This window comes from Rattus norvegicus, chromosome 8 (genome assembly GCF_021556685.1).
Source record: "Rattus norvegicus strain SHRSP/BbbUtx chromosome 8, alternate assembly SHRSP_T2T, whole genome shotgun sequence".
Classification (NCBI taxonomy): domain Eukaryota; kingdom Metazoa; phylum Chordata; class Mammalia; order Rodentia; family Muridae; genus Rattus; species Rattus norvegicus.
Window position 1 is genome coordinate 50,602,611 of NC_141541.1, and position 19,451 is coordinate 50,622,061.

At 46.8% G+C, this 19,451-nt stretch overlaps 1 protein-coding gene across 4 annotated transcripts in view; it reads right to left on the reverse strand.

Moving 5' to 3' along the window:
- Positions 1 to 440: 440 nt before the first annotated feature.
- The window catches only part of Grik4 (glutamate ionotropic receptor kainate type subunit 4), a 432,817-nt gene continuing 413,806 nt past the window's right edge, over positions 441 to 19,451 (reverse strand). For 3 of the 4 annotated variants that reach the window (XM_087560413.1, XM_087560412.1, XM_087560411.1), the window contains 3 exons: positions 19,112 to 19,240; positions 6,347 to 6,465; positions 2,449 to 3,192 (listed from right to left, as the gene is read on the reverse strand). In XM_087560413.1, the coding sequence (XP_087416539.1) occupies positions 2,836 to 3,192; positions 6,347 to 6,465; positions 19,112 to 19,240 (605 nt within the window). In that variant the 3' untranslated portion in view covers positions 2,449 to 2,835. 4 annotated transcript variants of the gene reach the window in all.

Here is a 19,451-nt window from a genome sequence, read left to right on the forward strand (position 1 = left end):
GGGCTCCCAGTGGAATCTGGGGTGATATCTGGCTAGAGTTACCCCCAGGTATCAGTAGATGACTATTCTGCGAAAGTGCATTTAGGAAGACAAAAAACCCCACAAACCTGAACTCCATTAACATGCATATCCGTTTTGAGGGGTGTACGTGTGGAAGGGGGAGTTGGCTCAGGCTCCCAGACCTGAAAATTGAAAGAAACCACCTAGACTTCGCTGAGATCTGAACAAAGGGTGAAGGGGGTGGGAAGTGAAGAGGGAAGGAGAAGAGGAGGAAGGAGGAGGAGGAGGGCATCGAAGAAAGGAGAAGAGAGAGAGGCAGCGGTAGGTGCAGGGTAAGATACAAAGTGGGCCCCCAGTTTTATTCTCTTTCGGAGTTTTACACCTGGGCAGTGGGCACAGGCATCACACTTTGCAAACCCAAACACCTCTCACCCATCACCAACGTTTCAGGGTTTGTTTTATTGTAAATATTCCAGTCGAAGAAAGATAAACAGACAAGGAAAAAAAACCTGCTTTATATAGCACACAGAGTCAGATAGAAAACACAGGATGGGAAAGAAGGTCAAAGACCAATGAATCAAACGTGGAGACAAACCAAGGACCAGAAACAGCTGGTGACATTCTCGCAGCAACTGGAGGAAGGCGCGGAGAAGGTCCCCTGGTCCAGGAGTTGAGGAAAGCTGTCTGGTGCCGTCAGTGTCCTCGTTACTCCACGCAGAGAAGGAAACTGACGTCACAAACAATGTGTGGGAACATTCACTTTACTAATCCATTAAAAAAGTTTCTATTGATCGAGATATCCCACTCATAAAAACAAGTTTAGAAAACAAGCCTTCCTGTCCAAGATGTAATCTGGCAGGAGGGGGTCCCGGAGTCAGAAGCATGAGAAAGGGCTGTGACACCACGGGGTAGGGATGGGGGAGGGGGATTGCTGGCAGTCCGTCTACAAGTGTCCTTCCCACCAAATCTGTACTCCTCCACAAGGACTGGCAAAAAACAAAACAAAACAAAACAAAACAAAAAAACAAAACAAAAAAAACAAACAAAAAGAAAAAGAAAACGTTAAGGGTCCCACATAGCTTGCTGCCACTGGACAGTTAAAGAGAAAAATGAAGAAGGATTTGGAGTTACCAGCAAGGGGTCAGTTTAGAACAAGCAGGGCATCTCTTACCTGAATCGAGATGAATCAGGGTTGCAACTTAGCCCCAGGGTGGCAGCTAACAGTAGCCACGTGAAATGTTCAAGGTGGTGGTGCAGGAGGTGGGAGTTGGTGGCAGCTGTTCCTCCCCCCCCACCCTGTCAGAATTTTCTAAGTTACAACCAGAAATTGCATAGTATTTGTTTTCCCATCCAAAAACGACGACTCTTCATGGAATTGTGGAGCGGTGAGACCAAACAAAAGCCAAGTAGCTCCTCCGGAGCCCTGGCGCTCCCATTAGGAGACCCTTCCCATCAGACCTTGCAAACCTCCTTCAGGCAGAGGGGTCCCGGACACTTAGGAAAGAATTGCTGACTCCTGGTCAGACACCTCTTCCCCAGTCATGTAAGTAAAGCTCTACCTATGCTGAGATCTGAACTTATGGTTCCAGTCCCTAGTTCCTCATCCAGGATGAGCTAGAAGACTCCATTCCCTCTCAGAACTAGGCACATTGTTGGCTACTTAAGGTCTTTCTGTTTCATAAACACATGCACATGTGCTTGGGTACAGATGCATATGGGAACATCATGAACACACACACACACACACACACACACACACACACACACACACACGCACACATGCACACACAGTTGCACCCAGAATTAGTGTCTAGTACCAAAAAAAAAAAAAAAATCACCCAATCTGTAAGAGCCTTGTGCAGTTGAAGAGTCTATCATATGGGTAGGTGGGGTGGCCCTGTCCTCTCTCTTCTCTGAGTAGAACTTTGCAATGGAAGCCAGGACCACAGCGTGGGGGAAAGTCACACACGCATACACACCTCCTTCTCCTTACACAGTACTCAGCATGCTTTACAGATCCTGTCTTCCTTCTGTTTTCAGAGATGAAAATGGAGGGAGAAAAAGAAAAGCCAGATTAACACTTAGAATCCCAGGAATTTCAAGGTATCTCCAGGTAGACTACAGACTGGTTTGTTCAATTTTTTTGTTTGTGTTTGTTTGTTTGTTTGTTGCATTTAAAAAGTTGGTTCGATGGACTTTTATCCAAGGCTCTCTATGCTCAGGGAGACCAGCAAACACCACATGAGGGGGGGGGGGGCAGAGTCAGCACCTGAAACCCTATGCACCTGCAACTCCAAAACCTAAAATTAAAAGATATAGAGGTGTCAGACTTCCATCCCCAACCCATACTCCTCCCAAAGCACAAAACAAGTGAGCCTTAAAACAGAAACCAGAAAAGACAAGGAAAACAGGAGAGGAAAGAAAAGGACATTAACAAAAATATACAAATTCAGAAAAAAAACTTCCCTGTTGAGTTTAATTTTTTTTTTCCTGTAAGAACTAGACCCAGGGTACAATGGCCCCTTCCTAGGGGGTAATCCAACTGATGACACCATCAATTTCTTGGACTGCTCTTTCAGCAGGGCCCCACTACCCAGAATCCATGTTTTTGAATGTGAGGGAAAGACCCTCTGGGAGGAGATGGGTCCTTGTGCCCAAGAGGGACAATGTCTCTGCCACGTGTTTGCAAGTCTCAGATAGGGCGGGATCCGCCCCCTGCTGGGGCATCAGGCTCTCGTCGCTTTGTAAAGTCACTGAATCTTCAATCCGGAGAGAAGGAGGTTGTAACGTTAGCCCTCCCGCCTCCCCGCCTGGCTCCACGGTCCTTCGCCGCCACTACTCAGGCTCGCTGCTGTTGGTGGTCTTGTCCCACTCCAGGCTCTCCTCGCTGCGCGCTGGCGACGGTCGAGCCCGCAGGCCCTGGAAGCGGCGGCACTCCGGGCACACGCGGATGTGCGTGCAGCCTCGGGCCACCAGGGCGGCCTCCTGAGCCAGTCTCTGCGCCAGTTGGTCCGGCTCCCCGGCGCCACATAGCTTGCCATTGCTGAGCGTCGCTGTACCCCTGGGCCGGCGCTCCTCCAGGACCGGGGGCTGGGGTGGCAGGCCTCCAGAGCGCCGCCTCCGGGGATGGATATTGTCCTGGCACAGGATGATGCTGCGCAGCTCAGTCATCATCTCCTGACACACAGACACCTGGGGGAGACAGCAGAGTCACAGATAGCCACTCAGAGCTGTCCTCATGAGCCTCCTTCGGCACGGGATGATGGGACAGCCTCTCATCTCAGGTTAAAAGGTTAAATGAAGGCTTCATTCCCACTCCTGCTTGAGGCTCAAAAGTCCCCCAGTAGCTTTCATTCAACAGCCCGGCCAGATGATACCCGATCTCTAACCACCTTCAAAGAACAATCAGTATCTTGGGAAAGTCACGGTGCCATTTTGGCACATTCCCACTAAAACTGCTTCCTCCGATTCTGCTTAGCTTCTACCACTGAGAATTTCATCTGTTGACCTCAGGTAAATTTGGATCTTGAAACCTACTTAAAAACCCTCTCCAACATCAGTCTGCCTGGTATTTGAAAACACCGTCATCTGTTCATGAACACTTTGTCTTTAGTTCAAAGGCTCTTGTGCCTTTTACCCACCATGCCCAATTGAGTTGTCTGAACTGGAAAGGAACATTCTGGAAACAGTTGGGAGGAGACAGCCTCTTATTCTTCCCTATTCTCTCTTTCATCTCCACCAACATGACAGTCCTACCATGCCTAAAGGCCATCACAAGCCCTGACTTCTTTACAACTGTCCTGAATGCAGTTGCCAATGGTTGGAGACGATGCACCCTGAAAACCACCTGCATAAACAGTTGTACATCTGAAGGTCCACCGTGCCCTAATAGAAAATGCTTGACTCCAGCTGTGTCTCAAAATGCAGAATATTCCAGATTTTAGAAAAGGCATTGCACTGCCCCAGTGCTGTATGGGGCTAGGACAAACTCCATATTTGAGCTCATTGCTATTTCTACAGCAAAATGTTTGTGTGTTCACAATGAATGCAACAAAAATTGCACACATTAGTTAGGCTTTGTGGAAGAATTGTCTTTGTATCAAACTTACAAAGGGCTTGGACCAGTCTAGCTTTTGGGGTCTGGTAACCAATGGATAAAGAATTATAAACCTGTGTTACTATTGTTACTATTACTAATATTATAATACTCACTTTGAAGATATATAGGTTGGATCCCAGGAAATATTATATTATATAATATTATATTAAATATATATGAAGAACTGAATAATGACTATCCTATTGAGAATTAGAACTTAAACCTGTCTAACCCTGAAACCAAAGCATACTTGGCTGAGTTCTCATCTCTGAGGTCACGGTGGCACTCCTGGAACACGGCGGCAGAAGATGCCTCTTTCTTGTGTTCTATGTATGGGACAAATATTGTACCATAGCCACATAACCAATACAGCCTCCTCTTCATCTTAGCCATCCGAGCAGTCTGAGAGTCGTGGAATTTCCATGTAAGTCCAGATCCTGCCTAAGCTCTATGGAGAAACAGCCCATGTGAAGCAGCTGCATATATCAGCTCGTAGAATATGGCCGAAAAGCTCTCATCCCTGATTCTAGACCCATCACTGTCACTAATAGAGACTCTTGGCAAAACACTAGGCCCCTGTGCTTCTAATAATTACTATGGCAACAACCCCCTTGCCACCTGCTTAATCCGTCACATGTGACAAGGATGTAACAACGTTCATTTACCGTCTACAGTGGGTCAAACACTGTGGTTTGCCATGGAAATACAGGGATAACGAGCAGCCCTCACATTCAAGTACCCCCCAGTCTAGAGTGGCTGTGGCATGGCGTGTAAATACTTTATGTCGGGGATATATTCGTGCTGGAGTGGCTGAAGGGTGGTTGGTTCTTCTGGTCCAGAGTAAAAGGCAGGAGAAGAAATGGGGAAGGTCTTATGGGGAATGAAAGACACACCCAATCAGGTTCACATGGAATACGTGCGCATTAGCAGAATTTAAGGAATGGGCAAAGGGAGGGGGGACTTGAATGGGAAGCAGACATACCAGGGGACCCATGAGCTCTGACGTTGAGCAATGAAAAGGGAGGAGAGTCTGGGAAGGGCGTGTCCCCTTTGGTTTGCTCTTTGCTGAAGGGGTCAGACAACAGGGCAAAGACCCTCCATAGCAGGGGTGGACAGAAGCCAGACTAGCACAGGGTCAAGGGCAGAGAGGAAGTGAGTGTCCAAGGAAGTGAGAAGTAATCCTGTTATCAAATGTCCTTAGCTCAGGAGGATGGTGACATTGCTACTCTTTAAAAGGAATAACTAGGGCCCACTTGTGGGGTTTGGAGAGAGGGTCAGCGGTCTTAGAGACGAGGAGTGGTAGGATCAGGTACAGGTACTGCAAGCGTAGCACCCCCAGCTACAGCTGCATCAGCAACTGGCCTGATGCATATTGTTTTTAGGTGAGGGGGATGTACATAGGGGCTGGCTACTCTTCACGTCTTGGGGGAAGTGGGAAGGAAAATCAAGCTCTCTTCAAGCAAAGCAGAGGGCAGAAGAACAAGCTGCACGGAGAGGCAAGAGACTGGCGGGCAGTGAGGCCGAGTCCAAGTCTCCTAGGAGGTGGAGCCCCTAAGCTTCCAGGGTGTTGTCAGTACCGTCAAAGGAGGGAGGTTAAAGAATACCCAGAGCAGAGCTGATGGGCTAATGCATTGTTTTAAAAAGAAGTCTCATAATGCACACATTAAGGATTTGGGCATCTTCTCTAGGGAGGGAGGGAGGAGGAAGGGAGGGAGGGAGGGAGGACCCATGGAAGAAAGCATTGATTCTTCTCACACTTTCCACAGATGGGAAGTAGACATTAACCCAGTCTCTAAGCCTCAGCCAGAGAATTAAATTTATTAAAAATCTCTAAGGTAGAAAATGAGCCTCTTGGTTCCTCAAGTTGGGATTCCTCTGAGGATTTTTGCACGGATGGTAGAAACACAGTCGAAATGGAAGGTCTGAGGTCATACCTTACATGAGAAACTGTCACATACACACCCCCACGGTACTATACTAAAGCCTGCTGTTCATAAAACATCTTTCCTCAAAATTAACTTGATGGCTCTGTCCAAGGACAATCTGGAGCCCTTTCTGTGGTTATGCAATCAACACGTGACAGTGCTATACACAGATCTTTTACTCTGGGGACTGACACTTTTCCCACTGTACCATCCTGTGTACATTCTGGAAGCATTCCACAGGTCCTGTCTGAAATGCTTGCAGGAGCTTGGGTGTTTCACACTGCTGTGGCCGGTGTGCCATTGGAAGTCTTCGGAGGCTTACCTCTGATGCTTCTGAGTGTCTGAGAGTCCATAAAAACTCCAGCATAGCCATAAAAATGGCCACTATTAAGCCACAAATAAGAACCACAAAGATTCCACCAATATTCTCCATTCCCAGGCCTGGAAGAGAGTGACGAGAAGCAGCTGTTACTTTGAGGGAGGGGAAGACACAGCACTGAAATTCAAGATCACCTAAACAACCAGAAGGAGTCTTGGAGATGGTCACACTCACACTCATTCCTGGAAGAGATTTAATTCATCCTTTGAAAGAGAAGCAGGATGGCTGCTGTAAATTGAGGCAGGGAGATCTAGCTGCAAATGGAGGGGGTTTGAGAAACCTCGAAGCAGTACTGGGCTGGGAGCTGGGTATTGTCTTAAGGGAGGGGTATAGGCACAATCTGATTTGGCACCAAAATACCGTAAACTCAGAAACTTCTAGCTGATCTCCTTAACAATGTGTTTTGGGATCTAGGGAGATAAAAAGAATCACGCTCACCAGAGCCAGCCTATTATGGGTTTGTCACCCTTACTCCAACACCCTGAAACCTGAGGCTTTTGAGCATATGCTTAAATAATTTCAGGTTTCACAGAAGTTTAGATGTTAGACTTCCAGGTCAGGGGATGACCAGCCAGTCGCTATTCCAAACCCTGAAATAATTCTAGAGCTGGACATTTGGGAGATGTGACTAAATTGATATTAAACTTAATTGGAAAGTAAGACTTTTTTTTTAAACCACCACTGGACCAGTGCACCGCAAACTTGGCTGCTATCACACACTCCTGGATAACTTGAAATAGAGATCTCTAGCCCTTCCCCAAGATCTACTGAATCAGTACCTCCTCAGCAGATGGGTTCTGTATTTTAGTCACCATTTCTTACATCTATTTGTGCCTCAGTGTGTGCACTTACATGCTCACACTCACACACACTCACGCATAGGTGCCACATGTTGTCAGAGGACAACCTTCAGGAATAGGCCCCCTTCCTCTTACTCTGTAGGCTCTGGGGATCAAATGCAGGTCATCAGGTGTGACAATGGTCACCTTCACCCACTGAGCCATCTCACTGGCTCCAGAATTCTGTATTTGAAATAAGCTTTTCAGGTGACTTTCCCCTGGGTAGGCCTACAACTAGTTTCAAATTGTTATTTCTGGGAGTGTGGTGGTTTGAATGGGCTTGGCCCTATTAGGGTAAGTGGCACTATAAGGAGGTTGGAACTGGTGTGGCCTGGTTGGAGGAAGTGTATTACTGTGTAGGTGGGCTTTGAGGTCTCCTAGTGCCCAAGCTCCCCACTGTAAGGAAGATTATCTCTGCCTGGTTGCCTTTGGATCGAGGTATAGAACTCTTGGCTCCCCCAGCACCAAGTCTGCCTGTATGATGCCATGCTTCCCACCATGATGATAATGGACTGAACCTCTGAAACTGTAAGCCAGCCCCAGTTAAATGTTTTCCTTCCTAAGAGTTGCCTTGATCATGGTGTCTCTTCATAGCAATGAAATCCTAAGACAGGAAACATTTATGCATTTTTAAGTTCTTTAAAGTTGGGCCATAACCTCATAGCTTAGTAAGATATCTAAAGATATCCTGATACATATTTGGTAGAATGATTATGGCCATTTCATTGCAGCTTGGCGAGTTCAGCCACATAACTTGATGCTTTCTTTGGCTGTGGAGAAACTAAACTTCGAGGAGTGTCTGAAACATATGAGATGTTTGATTGAATGGAGGCTACAACAATGGATCAAAAGCCTCTTCTATCTAAGAAATTGGTGACTGGAAGGCTTAAGTCCTATTCTGTTTATAATTATTTCAAGTCTGATCTCTGGTTGTCATGGGGCATGGGGCTGTTCTGTAGTTAGGAGAGGCCAGTTATGCACCACATAAGATGCTCCACAGAAATGAACAGGAATTGGATGCTACCTGGACATTTCAAGATACCTTGGGTTTTTCGTGACAAAGAACCTGATGGGTGTCTGTTCCTCTCTTTTTCTTTTTTTAAACAACCCGGCATACTGGCATTCTCTGCCCAGATGATGGTCTGCTTCCAGTGAACCTGAGGCTTCACACAATCTATACTTTTAGCAGATCATGCACTCTGGTCTGCAGAATCATGTGCTCAGCTTTTCCAAATCTATACCAGTCAACACAGGGGCCTCTGTCCCAATTAATCCAAGGCAGAGATCTTAAAAATGGGGGAGGAAACTAGCTTGGGTTCATTTAAATACCAACCTCTCTCACGTGGGCCACTGGGGACAAAAGCCATTTGAGTATAGAAATATTAGGATCCATGTGGATTGGGGGATGAGACATAAGGGGTCTCTTAAGAAAGAAAGAGTATACCCAAGGGTCTGGTTGGGGTTTGAAGGCTGGTGCTCCAGCCCATGGATAAGAGATGGTGAGGAGGTTGTAGGGGCAGTATTACATCCCATGGCCTCTCAAAGCACTAGCTTCTCCAGCCAGTCCAGTCAAGAAAGATGCCTTTGATGATGATAAGGATGGCCTTCTGCCCAGGTAAAAGGAGTCCTTGGGTCATGTTGGGACACTTCAAGATAACCCCATCACTTGAAGATAGAACTACCCAAAATGGAGAAGAAGACTAGGACCTCTTTCCCCTCCTGTTTCTGGGAGGGTGTTGCTTCTCCTCTCTGGGCCTGTCACCTGTGCCCAGCCTGAATCCCACACTTCCCCAGAAGTTATCTCCTGAACCTCCCCATCTTCCCCTCTTCACTGGCTCTCTACAGTTCATGTCTTTCCCTTCTCAGACTCTTGACTGCTCCAATTCCTTTGACCAGAGCTGTCAACATCAGCATCATTTTAAGACACTCTAAAACACATACACTCTAGAACACATCTCATAAAAGCAGGTAGAAGTAAAATGCACCCAATATCTTACAACCAAATGCATTTAAAAGTTTTTTTGCTTCTGGTTTTACAGAGCAGAAAGAAATAGTTAATTGACAATTGGCTGTGATTTCTCAGCCTTCACTGCATAGAAGGGAGTGTTTGTAAAATGAGAAAATCTAACCCCAAAATTGTGTCTAAATGAGATGCAGTTTTATGAATATTAAATTTAAAAATTAATGAAGTTGGAACAATGTTCCATTTTGGAGATATTTAATTAAACATGTCTTAATTTAATTTTGCAAGTTTTCTTTGTGCATTGGGAAGCCAATATTTTTCTTTGCAGACCTTAAACATAATTTTGAACACCTGAGAAGCTTTTAGGCCCTGAAGGAGAAAATGAATTGACTGATCAGGATTTCCTTCTGCGAGTCCTAGTTAGCCCTCATATGCTGCCACCACATGCTGCCCTTGCATTTGATAGTGGCTTGCTCCTCTGATATCACTGCCTACATTTTGCTTTTCAGCTCAGGGACATTTCCCAGCCTTGATCTTACACAGTCTCTCTTAGCACTGGATGCTGTCAATCACACTCCCCTGCTTGGCTCTTTATAAAACCACTGCTTGATGCCCTTTTCCAACCTCACCGGTCACCCAGGCTTGCTCTCGGTCTCTTGCCTCTCCTCCAGGCACTGGCTATTACCAAGTCCTGCTGGCTTTATCTTGTTCTCCTCCTCCTCCTCTCTATCCATCCCATCACCTTCCTGCTTCAAGTCTTACCCAACGCTTGCCTGGACTACTGTATCAACTTCAAAATGACATCTGCATGTAGTCATTTTCTGTTCAACTCCACCCTCCGTAAAACTGATCTTTTCAAAATGTAAAACCTGTGACATCATCGCTAGCGACACCGAAGTGTTTGCATTTCCCAGCATGATCTGGTGCTCCTGTCTGAGCACTTTGACTCCTTTCAAGCACTTCTGTGGCTTTGGGTCTGAAATATTATCCACAGGCCCAGGCATTTGAGCTCTTGGTCTCCAGCTGGTGGCATCATTTGCAAAAGGTTGTGGAACCTTTGGGATGCGGGACTCAGCTGGCAGAAATGGGTCACGAGCAGGCTAGGCCCCCTCTGTGTTCTGAGTAACCTCTTGATGCTTCCAGGTTGGCCACCATGTGAGTGTTTTTCTCTTCAAAGGGCTTAAAGCAGCCATTCTGAACCTGTGAGTCATGACCCCATTGACAAACCTCTGTCTCCAAAAAAATATTGACATTACAATTCATAACAGAAGCAAAATTACAGTTATGAAGTAGCAATGGAAATAATTTCATGGTTGGGGAGGTCACCACAGCATGAGGAACTGTATTAGAGGGTTACAGCATTAGGACGTCTGAGAATGGCTGTTTTAAAGCTTCAGTGGATTGAACTGTTCCTTTGCCTTCCCTCCACAGGGAGTTGAAATTTCTTGAAACCTGAAAATCAAATTAAAATCCTCCTCCCCACAGATGTGTCTGTCAGGTTATCTGCTAATAGATGGTGCAAAAATAACTCGTCCAGGGTTTTTACTAACACACACACACACACACACACACACACACACACACACACACACCTGGCTAACCTCATCCATTATCACTGAACTCAGGGCCACCTTATCTCTGTGGCTTATCTGATCACACACAACTCTGTCAGCTCTGCTGCTTCTGTGCCTCACTAATAACACATTATGTATCGTTCTAATTGTGTGAATACAACAATCGTGCTAGGTATGTTTATGAATCTAGATTTCCCATTAGACTAAATTCGCTGGGAAGAAGACTTTTGTAACTCTCTGCCCCACAACTATAGGATATGACCTATAGCAGGTGCTCCAGACAAAAAATAAGGGGGGACTGGAGAGGTGGCTGAGCAGTTAAAGCTCTTGCTGTGCCAGCAGGAAGGCCTGAGTCCAAGACCAAGAATCCTACATCATTGCCTATGAATGTGTTCCCTTGCCTGTAATTCCAGCCTTGGAAAGAGGAAGCCACGTAGGCAGAACTGCAGTATCGGTAAGCTTTGGGTTTGATTGAGAGATATAACCTTACGAAGAAAAGGTAGAAAATGATCAAGGAAGATTCTAGATCAGTCATGGGGACTCTACATACACAAACATGCAGGCACTGATGCCCCAGTACTCATGAGAACACATGAACACACACACACACACACACACACACACCCCACATATACCTACATACAAAACGAAGGAAAATAAAAGATCAGAAGGAAAGAGACCCAGAGGAAGAGGCCTACAGTATACAAAACTCTGGATCTGCATTGTGACCTCATCAAACGCTGTGTATGGTGACAATAAACGGCGGCAACTTTCAGGGAAGGCTCCAGTGGGATGGTCCAGACCTTCCAAAGGTGGCAGAACACTGGCATGGCTAAGCCGTGGCACAGATCCCCATGTTAGATCAGTGGGGGAGGGGAAGAAAGGAACATGTGATCTGTGCTTGGGTGGCTGACTCTGATTTGATCTAGACACTTTCGGAAGGAGCTGAGGCTTTAATATGATGCTGGTAGAGGCCAGGAGCCACCAAACGGCCCAGTCTTTCTTTCCCAGCTTCTCGACTTTCACAGACAACCTGTTAATCATCGGTGTTGGCTCCAGCATGCCAACTCCTGGCTGAGTGGCCTCTTCTTCCTCATCAGAGTCAGGCTTGTGTACCAGCCATGCCTTTAGGAAGTTACTGGAAAGTAGAAGCAAGAATAGATTGCTGGCAGAGTGGGAGCTGAGAAACAGATGGAGTTGGGGGAGGGGCACATCCAGAGAGCTAGGCCATTCTGTTTAACACTGTCATCAGTCATCCCCCCAGAATGCCTTCCACAGCACACAGCCATTCATCAGCTGGGGCTTGGGAGGGGTTTGCTCCAGCTCGCAAGATCCTGGCCACCCTTACAGATGCCTCGGCACCTGCGAGAGGGACTAGGAAATCATCTAGTCACTGCTTCTGCCCCATCCAGTACACAGGACAGTGCATAAGCCATCTAGGCAGATGGCTTTAAAACTGGGGTTCCCTCCTGACACCCGGAGCCTGAGCCTCAGCTGTGCTTCAGCAATCAGCACACATTAGCTGAGATAGACTCCGACTCTCCTCGCAGATCCCCGGTTGGTGAAACGCTAGCTCTGGTGCCACTCACAGGTTGCCCACAAATACAAATACCAGCTCCCAAATGGAAGGAAATGGATTGTTTTCTCCATCTCTGGAATGTGATTGGGGAACAGACATCATCGGGAGACACCGCAGTGAAGAGACTCAAAGCCTACTCACCCACTCGCCCCTTCTTCCTTTCCCCTTAGCTAAGAATCGTTTCTTAGATGCCGGTAGACTTAACTCCTAGCCCTTAAAGCCAGCCTGGAGTTCCAAGCAACAGTGCATCTATCTGGACCTGAGACATGACGCCCTGCTCTTCTCCTTTGGAACAATGGTTTGTAGGTAGGTGAGGGGCAGCTACACCACACGGACATAAAGGACGGACAAGTGTCATGATCTCGATAGGTGATGCCATATGTTTCTCTTCGATGCTGATGACCAAATCTTTATGGTGCGTTTTCCATGATCTGGGCACTGTACTAAGCGCTAAGCTCTGAGCTGTGTCAGACTCTCCAAGAGGATCTGATGCAAACATAGATTCCTGGATCCGTCATTTTAGAGCCACACCCCCTACAGCCATGTGGACCCATCAGATAGGGCCATCTCCATGGCACACTTTGTTGGAAACAGCAGCTCCTCCTCTAGCGTGTATAGAATGACCTACATGGCCTTCCCAGTAACCATCATATTTGCAGTGCTTGGCGCTATGGAGAAGAAAGCATTTCTGCTTGCCCTCACGGTGACATCTTTCACTTAGATCCAGCAGATTCTGGAAAGGACAGTTGGAGAAGAGTAAGGAAGAAGGACACAAACGGTAAGATGCATTTGACTATCTTGCAATTACGGGAGAGGCACTTCATCACGTTCCATAATACAAGCTCAAACATCTCACTTTCCAAACCGTTTGCAATCTCCTCCAGTTATTAGACAGGCTAGAAAAGAGGCCCACTGTTCCCACTACGTAAAACCATTAAAAAGACGGAGAACTTGGGCTGTCCAACTATTCACCGCTAACGGGTAATTTCTAAATAAATCGGGTGGCAACGTTATGTTGTCTGAAAATATGAAGGTTCCCTTTAAGAGTGTTTACTGTGAACAAGGTTCCATGCTAACAATTTTAACTCTGCCCTTGAAAACTCTTTTAACTTTGACCTTGTAGCTGCCCTTGATCACTTGTGGCTCCATTTTCCTGGCAAGGGAACAAAAGTACAGAATTTAAATGCATCGCCCAAGGCTCCACACCCAAATCTAGATTAAAAGCCTCAACCTTCCTTCACACCACACCAGATCTCCGGTCACTCTGTGATCCCTCCATTACAATAGATGCTCAAAGAACGTATCTGGCATCCTGAAACTGCCTTTACTGCCCATAACTTCCAAGGTGGCAAGGGTGACAGAATCTACATTCAGGCTACAAGCTCACTTCAGGAACCCCTTCTCACTTGCAGAACATGATGTCAGCTTAACTTGGCTTAGTTTCCAGACAGAGGGGAGTACGGCCTTCAGAATGGCTGCCTTTCCTGACTGCGGACAGGCCAGGTCACCATTTATCCCTGTTTCTGGTCCTGTTGTGTTTTCTGACAACCCCTCTGGTATTTCTCTGCCTCCCAGGGTTAAGTCTGATTTGATTGGGGTGGGGAGAGGGTGCTTCCTGGACTCCCAAAGACTGGTTCCCACCTTCAGAGCTTTCCAAAGAAACCAAAGCAGAGCCTCTCTGGGCCCTGTAAGAAGAAAGAGGGGGGGAAGCATCCCCAGAGTCCCCCCCCTCTACCCACCCCACTCTTGCTAAGATGTCTCATGCTTTCATTCCCACCGTGCCAGACAGCAAGCTTCCTGTTACCCAAGGGTTCTAAAAGTCAACAGCACTGCCTCTTTGCCATTCTTTGAAAGGGGACCCCGAAAGGGGACCCCGATTTTCACAGCCTGATGGAGTATTTGTCTTCCTTTGAAGCCCTGATTAGGAGCTCATGTTTTTCAAGATAAAGGTATTTAATTTCCTTGGAGTTCACCCACCACCTTTTGTCTAGCGATTGTTCTACGAAGCCTTTGGTAATCCAATCTCCTTGCATGGGGATGCTGACATCTGAGAATGGCTAACAAGATTTCCTTTTATAGGAGCAGAGTGAGAAAATAAACAAATAAAATACATTAGAGAGAGAGAGAGAGAGAGAGAGAGAGAGAACCAGGCAAAATGAAAACAGCTTGGAGGGGAGCCTGGTCTTTTTTGTTGTTCCAGTCTTCCATGGGATCGGGATCTGCCATTTTACTTCTCAGTGCTTGCAGAAAGGTTGCCAAGCTTCATGTGGGGACAGGAAAGAGGTTATGACGAGAAGTGGGAAGGGTGTTGGTTCAACAAGATCCAAATAAGGCCTGGTTAAGAAGGCTCAAGACGGGAGGCATTACCTCAGTGTTAAGGATCCTTCTTGGTCTTGGTGTCTGAGCTGTAATGCTGGATTAAAAGTAGGGTAAGCATCGGTTCCCTTTCTTTGAAATTTTGTGCATTTTAATAGGATAACAAAGCAGAAAAGGATTACATTAGCCTCCCGCGTGTTGTCTGGTACATTTTAATTGAGACCAAAGTGCTGGCAGTTACTGCCAGTTTCAGAGGTCTCTGGGAAAAAAGACCCCCCTCCTCCTTCGCTCCTCCTCCATCTCTATGCTTGTTCCACAGTCCTCTCGTCTCTTTAGGCGCACGTGAAAGCCAACTGGTGCAAATTATAAAAAGAAAGATGACCCGAGAGCTGCTGGGGAAAGCAAATTAAAACTCCTGCTATTTGAGACACAAGGGGGAAAGCTCCCATGACCCAACTCTTGGTGGCCATTTAAAAGACTTGAAGGGGGAGGCCTTTTGTGTCACACTGCTCCCCCGTGCCTGAGTCCTTTGAGCAGCGAGTTAGAGGCAAAGATAAATGCAGCGGCTAACTGGCCAGAGAAAGATGAGGCTAAGTCACACCCCGTAGCTTGGGCCAGCGCTTCCAGCATGGCCTGTAAGAAGACGCGAGGGGATCTCGCTTGGCCAAGGAGGCTTGAGCATCTCTGAACAGTTTGTCTGGATTTTAGCCATGGCAGAAGAGGGGCCATTGCATAAAGCTGGTGCTGGCTGCTATGGCCCAGCAGGCAGCCGACCTTGTGGTTTTCATGGAAATGCACACAGCATCCTCCAGACAGCCCCGCTCCAGCGCCCTGGCTCTTACTACAGTGCTCGCTCCTTGTGTTCCAAAGGGTGTTCCAAAAGCAAGTTAGTGTTGGCAGGTCGGTCAGGAGGACCCAAGTGTCTCCTGAGGCACAGTGACCGGGGCAGGGTCACTCCACTGATGGTTTCCTTTTTCGTCTATCAGTTCTTCCCTCTATGCCGGAGAACACTCGGTCCCCACGTACACCACAGAGAAGCCTCCCATTCACCCCAATTTATCTTTCTCTGGGACCCATCTCCCATCTGTCTCCTTCCTTCCATCTCTGCCGTCTAATCAGTCTCCATAAACCTCTGTGGAATGGGGAGGGAAGCCGACAACTGCAGAGAATACTTTTTATTTTGCTGTGGATAAACTTAACTTCTACCCCAGACTTCAATTTCTCATTCCCATGCCAAGCACACAGACTTCTCAGTAGCTTTTGGTTTAAATTCAGGTAGAATTCACAGGGTCTCCTCTGCAGCTTTTTCCTCTCTCACTGGGTGTGCCTTTGGCTGTAGGGTGGGAAGGAACCACGATGTTTCATAGAAAGTGGGTGGGCATCTCCTTTTCTACTCACTACACCCAGATTTCCAATCTTCTCATCTGGGACCTTGGGGAACTTCAGGCCTTTCTCTTTCTCTGCCCTATATCTCCTCATGCCTCTTCCCATGTCGATACCCTGTTGTGTTATGCCATATAATGCTGGAATTTTCCAAACTCTAAAGATGATAACAAGATCTCTCTGTAGCTCTTGCAAGCATCAGCATGAAGCAATCTCCCGTGCAGTGAGAGGCCACAACTCAACATGACTTATTTAGGCAGGCCATCCTTTTATCCGTTTTGCAGACTTGGTGGCTTTGAGTCTCTGTTTTATTTACTCATTAACTTATGTCGTCAACGTTATCATTTTCTTTCAGCATGCCACAAGAAAGTGTCTGCATTCCAAAATACTTCTCTGGCCCTTCAGCAGCATCATGTCTGCCACGAGTATGAATTGTTTAGACGGTGCCTCTCCCAAGGCAATAGCTGTCTTTTGGGATCCGAGATGCTCTCCAGATAATTTCTGACTCCACGTACAGGACTGGATTTTGTAGTTCCACAGTAGCTTTCTCTAGAACCTCTGACATCTACAGCCAGCTTCCTCAAACTGGCCTATGTGTTGAGCCAAGGCTTCAGCTGCCCCACATAGCCCTGTGCATGGCCCTTCTCAACTTCTGTATCCTTCCTTTGGCCCTTCTCAGCTTCTGTATCCTTCCTTGTGCTGTTTATCTGTCCACAATGTTCTCTTCACACTGTCCTTACCTGCTCAGGATCTGGGCATTTTCAAAATCGACTGTGTTATACCCAATCTGTAAGCATGCCCTGATATTTTGCTCTGTATTTCCCTCATTATTTTCTCCTGGAGAAAAAAAAATGTAACAGTCTCCTCTGCACTCACTCCAATCTTTCCCTGTGGTCTGGCCAGTACTAAAGCTGTTTGGCAATCTTTCCTGAAACTTCAAGATCTTTCTTGGTAAATCTGTGTGAATTGCTTTTTCCTAGGAACAACATATCTCATTGTACCTCAGTATCTCCTGTTGATTGGATGACTGACTGACTGACTGACTGACTGACTGACTGACAGCTAGGAATGAGTCTTTTGCAGATAGATAACAGAACAGACTGTCCTGGGATTCTGAGAGCAGAGCAGAGCAATAATGGTTGGGATGCCCCAGACCCTTCCTATGAACAGAACCTTGTACTCTCCAGCCTCCAATTCACCTTCCCAGCAAGTCTACAGCATGCAGGTTTCTGTGGTCATCACAAGCTCAGAAGTGAGCTCAGCAACATTGACTAGATGCCTACATTTACAAACTGGCAATGGGTGGAGCTGGGATTCAAATGAGGTCTGCCAATGCCCCATGTCCACTCATGGCCAACCCAATGGGTGGCTCTGGCCTTTGTGAAGGGAGCATCTCAAGAAATGTGTGGCTTTGTGACTTCCAAAGAAGGCACGGTTTCTTTTACATTATTTATAACCACTCTCCTAGAGCCATATTCCTAAAATCTGGCCTTGCCAGATGGAAGCCTACATATAAACACTTGGAAACACAGTGACTCTCAACGTCTTGTGGGGATAATCTTTCATGCCAAGCAGAAAGGCAAGTGCTTGCTCTCCTTCACTCTACTCCTTCCAAAGGGAGAGCATGCGCACGCAGGTAAATCTGTTGCATATTTTAACAAGACTGCAAGTAGACTGCAAGGGTGACCGAATGATTTATTGTCCAAGTCAGGATATGTTGAGAATATGAGCTTTGCAAAAATAACTAGCAGGCATTAGAGAGTCTATGCTAGGTGTAGTCAGAACTTGCCTGTGTCTCCCAGGTACTCAGGGACACTCTGCACATCTTACTGCACACATAGAGTTTGTGGCTGCTTTGCATTCAACCCAATGTAGTGTTCATTCTTTATTTACCATCCATCCATCCATCCATCCATCCATCCATCCATCCATCCATCCCCCAACCCTCCCAACCTTCCTTCCTTCCTTCCTTCCTTCCTTCCTTCCTTCCTTCCTTTCTTCCTTTCTTCCTTTCAAGAAAATATCCTATGTTGGCCTTGGGAAGACAAACCCCACCCTTATAAAAGCTTCACTCTAATAAAAGTGGGAAGTGAGCAAATAGAGAAGGAGATACTGTATGGTCATTGTACAGACTTGAAAGGAAAAGGTTTGGATAGGAGGGGAAGGAGTCCTCTCTGAGGAAGCCTGGGGAGCAAAAACCATAGAGGAATGAAAAGTTGCTCTGACTCTAGGGTAGACACAAGATGGGGGAGGCTTGGGGAGTTACAGAAATAAAAGAGAGAGTTGGGGGAAGAATAGATCACTCTGGGCCTTGAGGCTCCAGGGAACAAGAAACTTATTCTGAGTGAGATAGGAAGTTGCTGAAAGGCTCATGCAGAGAGAAGCTGTGGTCTAATTTGCATCTTAAATGTGAATCACTCTGGTCACTGTCAAAACACATAATAGGGAAAGGAGATGAAGCTATTGCAACCAACCACATAGGAAGGAAGAGAGAAGGACAGATGTGTTGACTTGAATGAGAATGTCCCCCATAGCATCTGTATATGTGGTGTCCAGATGGCGATGCTCATTGTGGGGGGGGGGGGCTAAGAAAGTGTGGTTTTACTGGGGAAAGTATGTCACTGGAGGATGGGCTTTGAGGTATCAGTGCCATGGGCCATTTCCAGTTTGCTCTCTCTGTTTGGTGTTTGCCATTCAAGATGTGAGCCCCCAGTTACTTGCTCCTGACACCATGCCTTCGTTTGATCTTTTATCACAGCAATAGAAAAGAATATTGTGTAGCTGTAAGCCAGGCTGATAACAATGACATTGAAATTTGAGGGGTAGATTCAGATAATATTGCATCTCTGGGGTCTCTGTGTGAGAGGACACTGGTGCCTATAGCAGAAACGACTCTGGGATAGGTCTGGTCCCTAGTAGCCCAATCCAGGCTTTGGTGTCAAAGTATCCTACAAGTATCACTTGGACTTTAGACTGGCGAATCAGTCATGTTGGTTCTGTGAAGTAGGGGGGAGACCCAAAGGTGCTTACCTTTGGCTCTGAGGTCCTCCTTACCTTTGGCTCTGTGGTCCTCCTCCTTGGGACATTTTCCCCCTTCCCACCACTTCCGCTTCAGAATCTCCAGGCGGTTGTTCTCCTGCAGCTGGAGAATGGCCAGGTCGAACTCATCCCGGAACACTGAGCCTATGGAGTCAAAGGAAAACCCAGGGCATGATGTTGTTCTTCTAGACATATGATGCTCCCCTTCCCAGCATCCTTCCTGGCCTCTCTGTCAGCCTGAACCTTGGGAGAGGCACAGACACAGCAGGTCGCACCTGTCTCCAAGATGACTCTCCTCTAGCTCCATCTGCTAAAAGAAGGGCTTTCTGGTTTCCACAGCCTTCTTAGCTCCTCC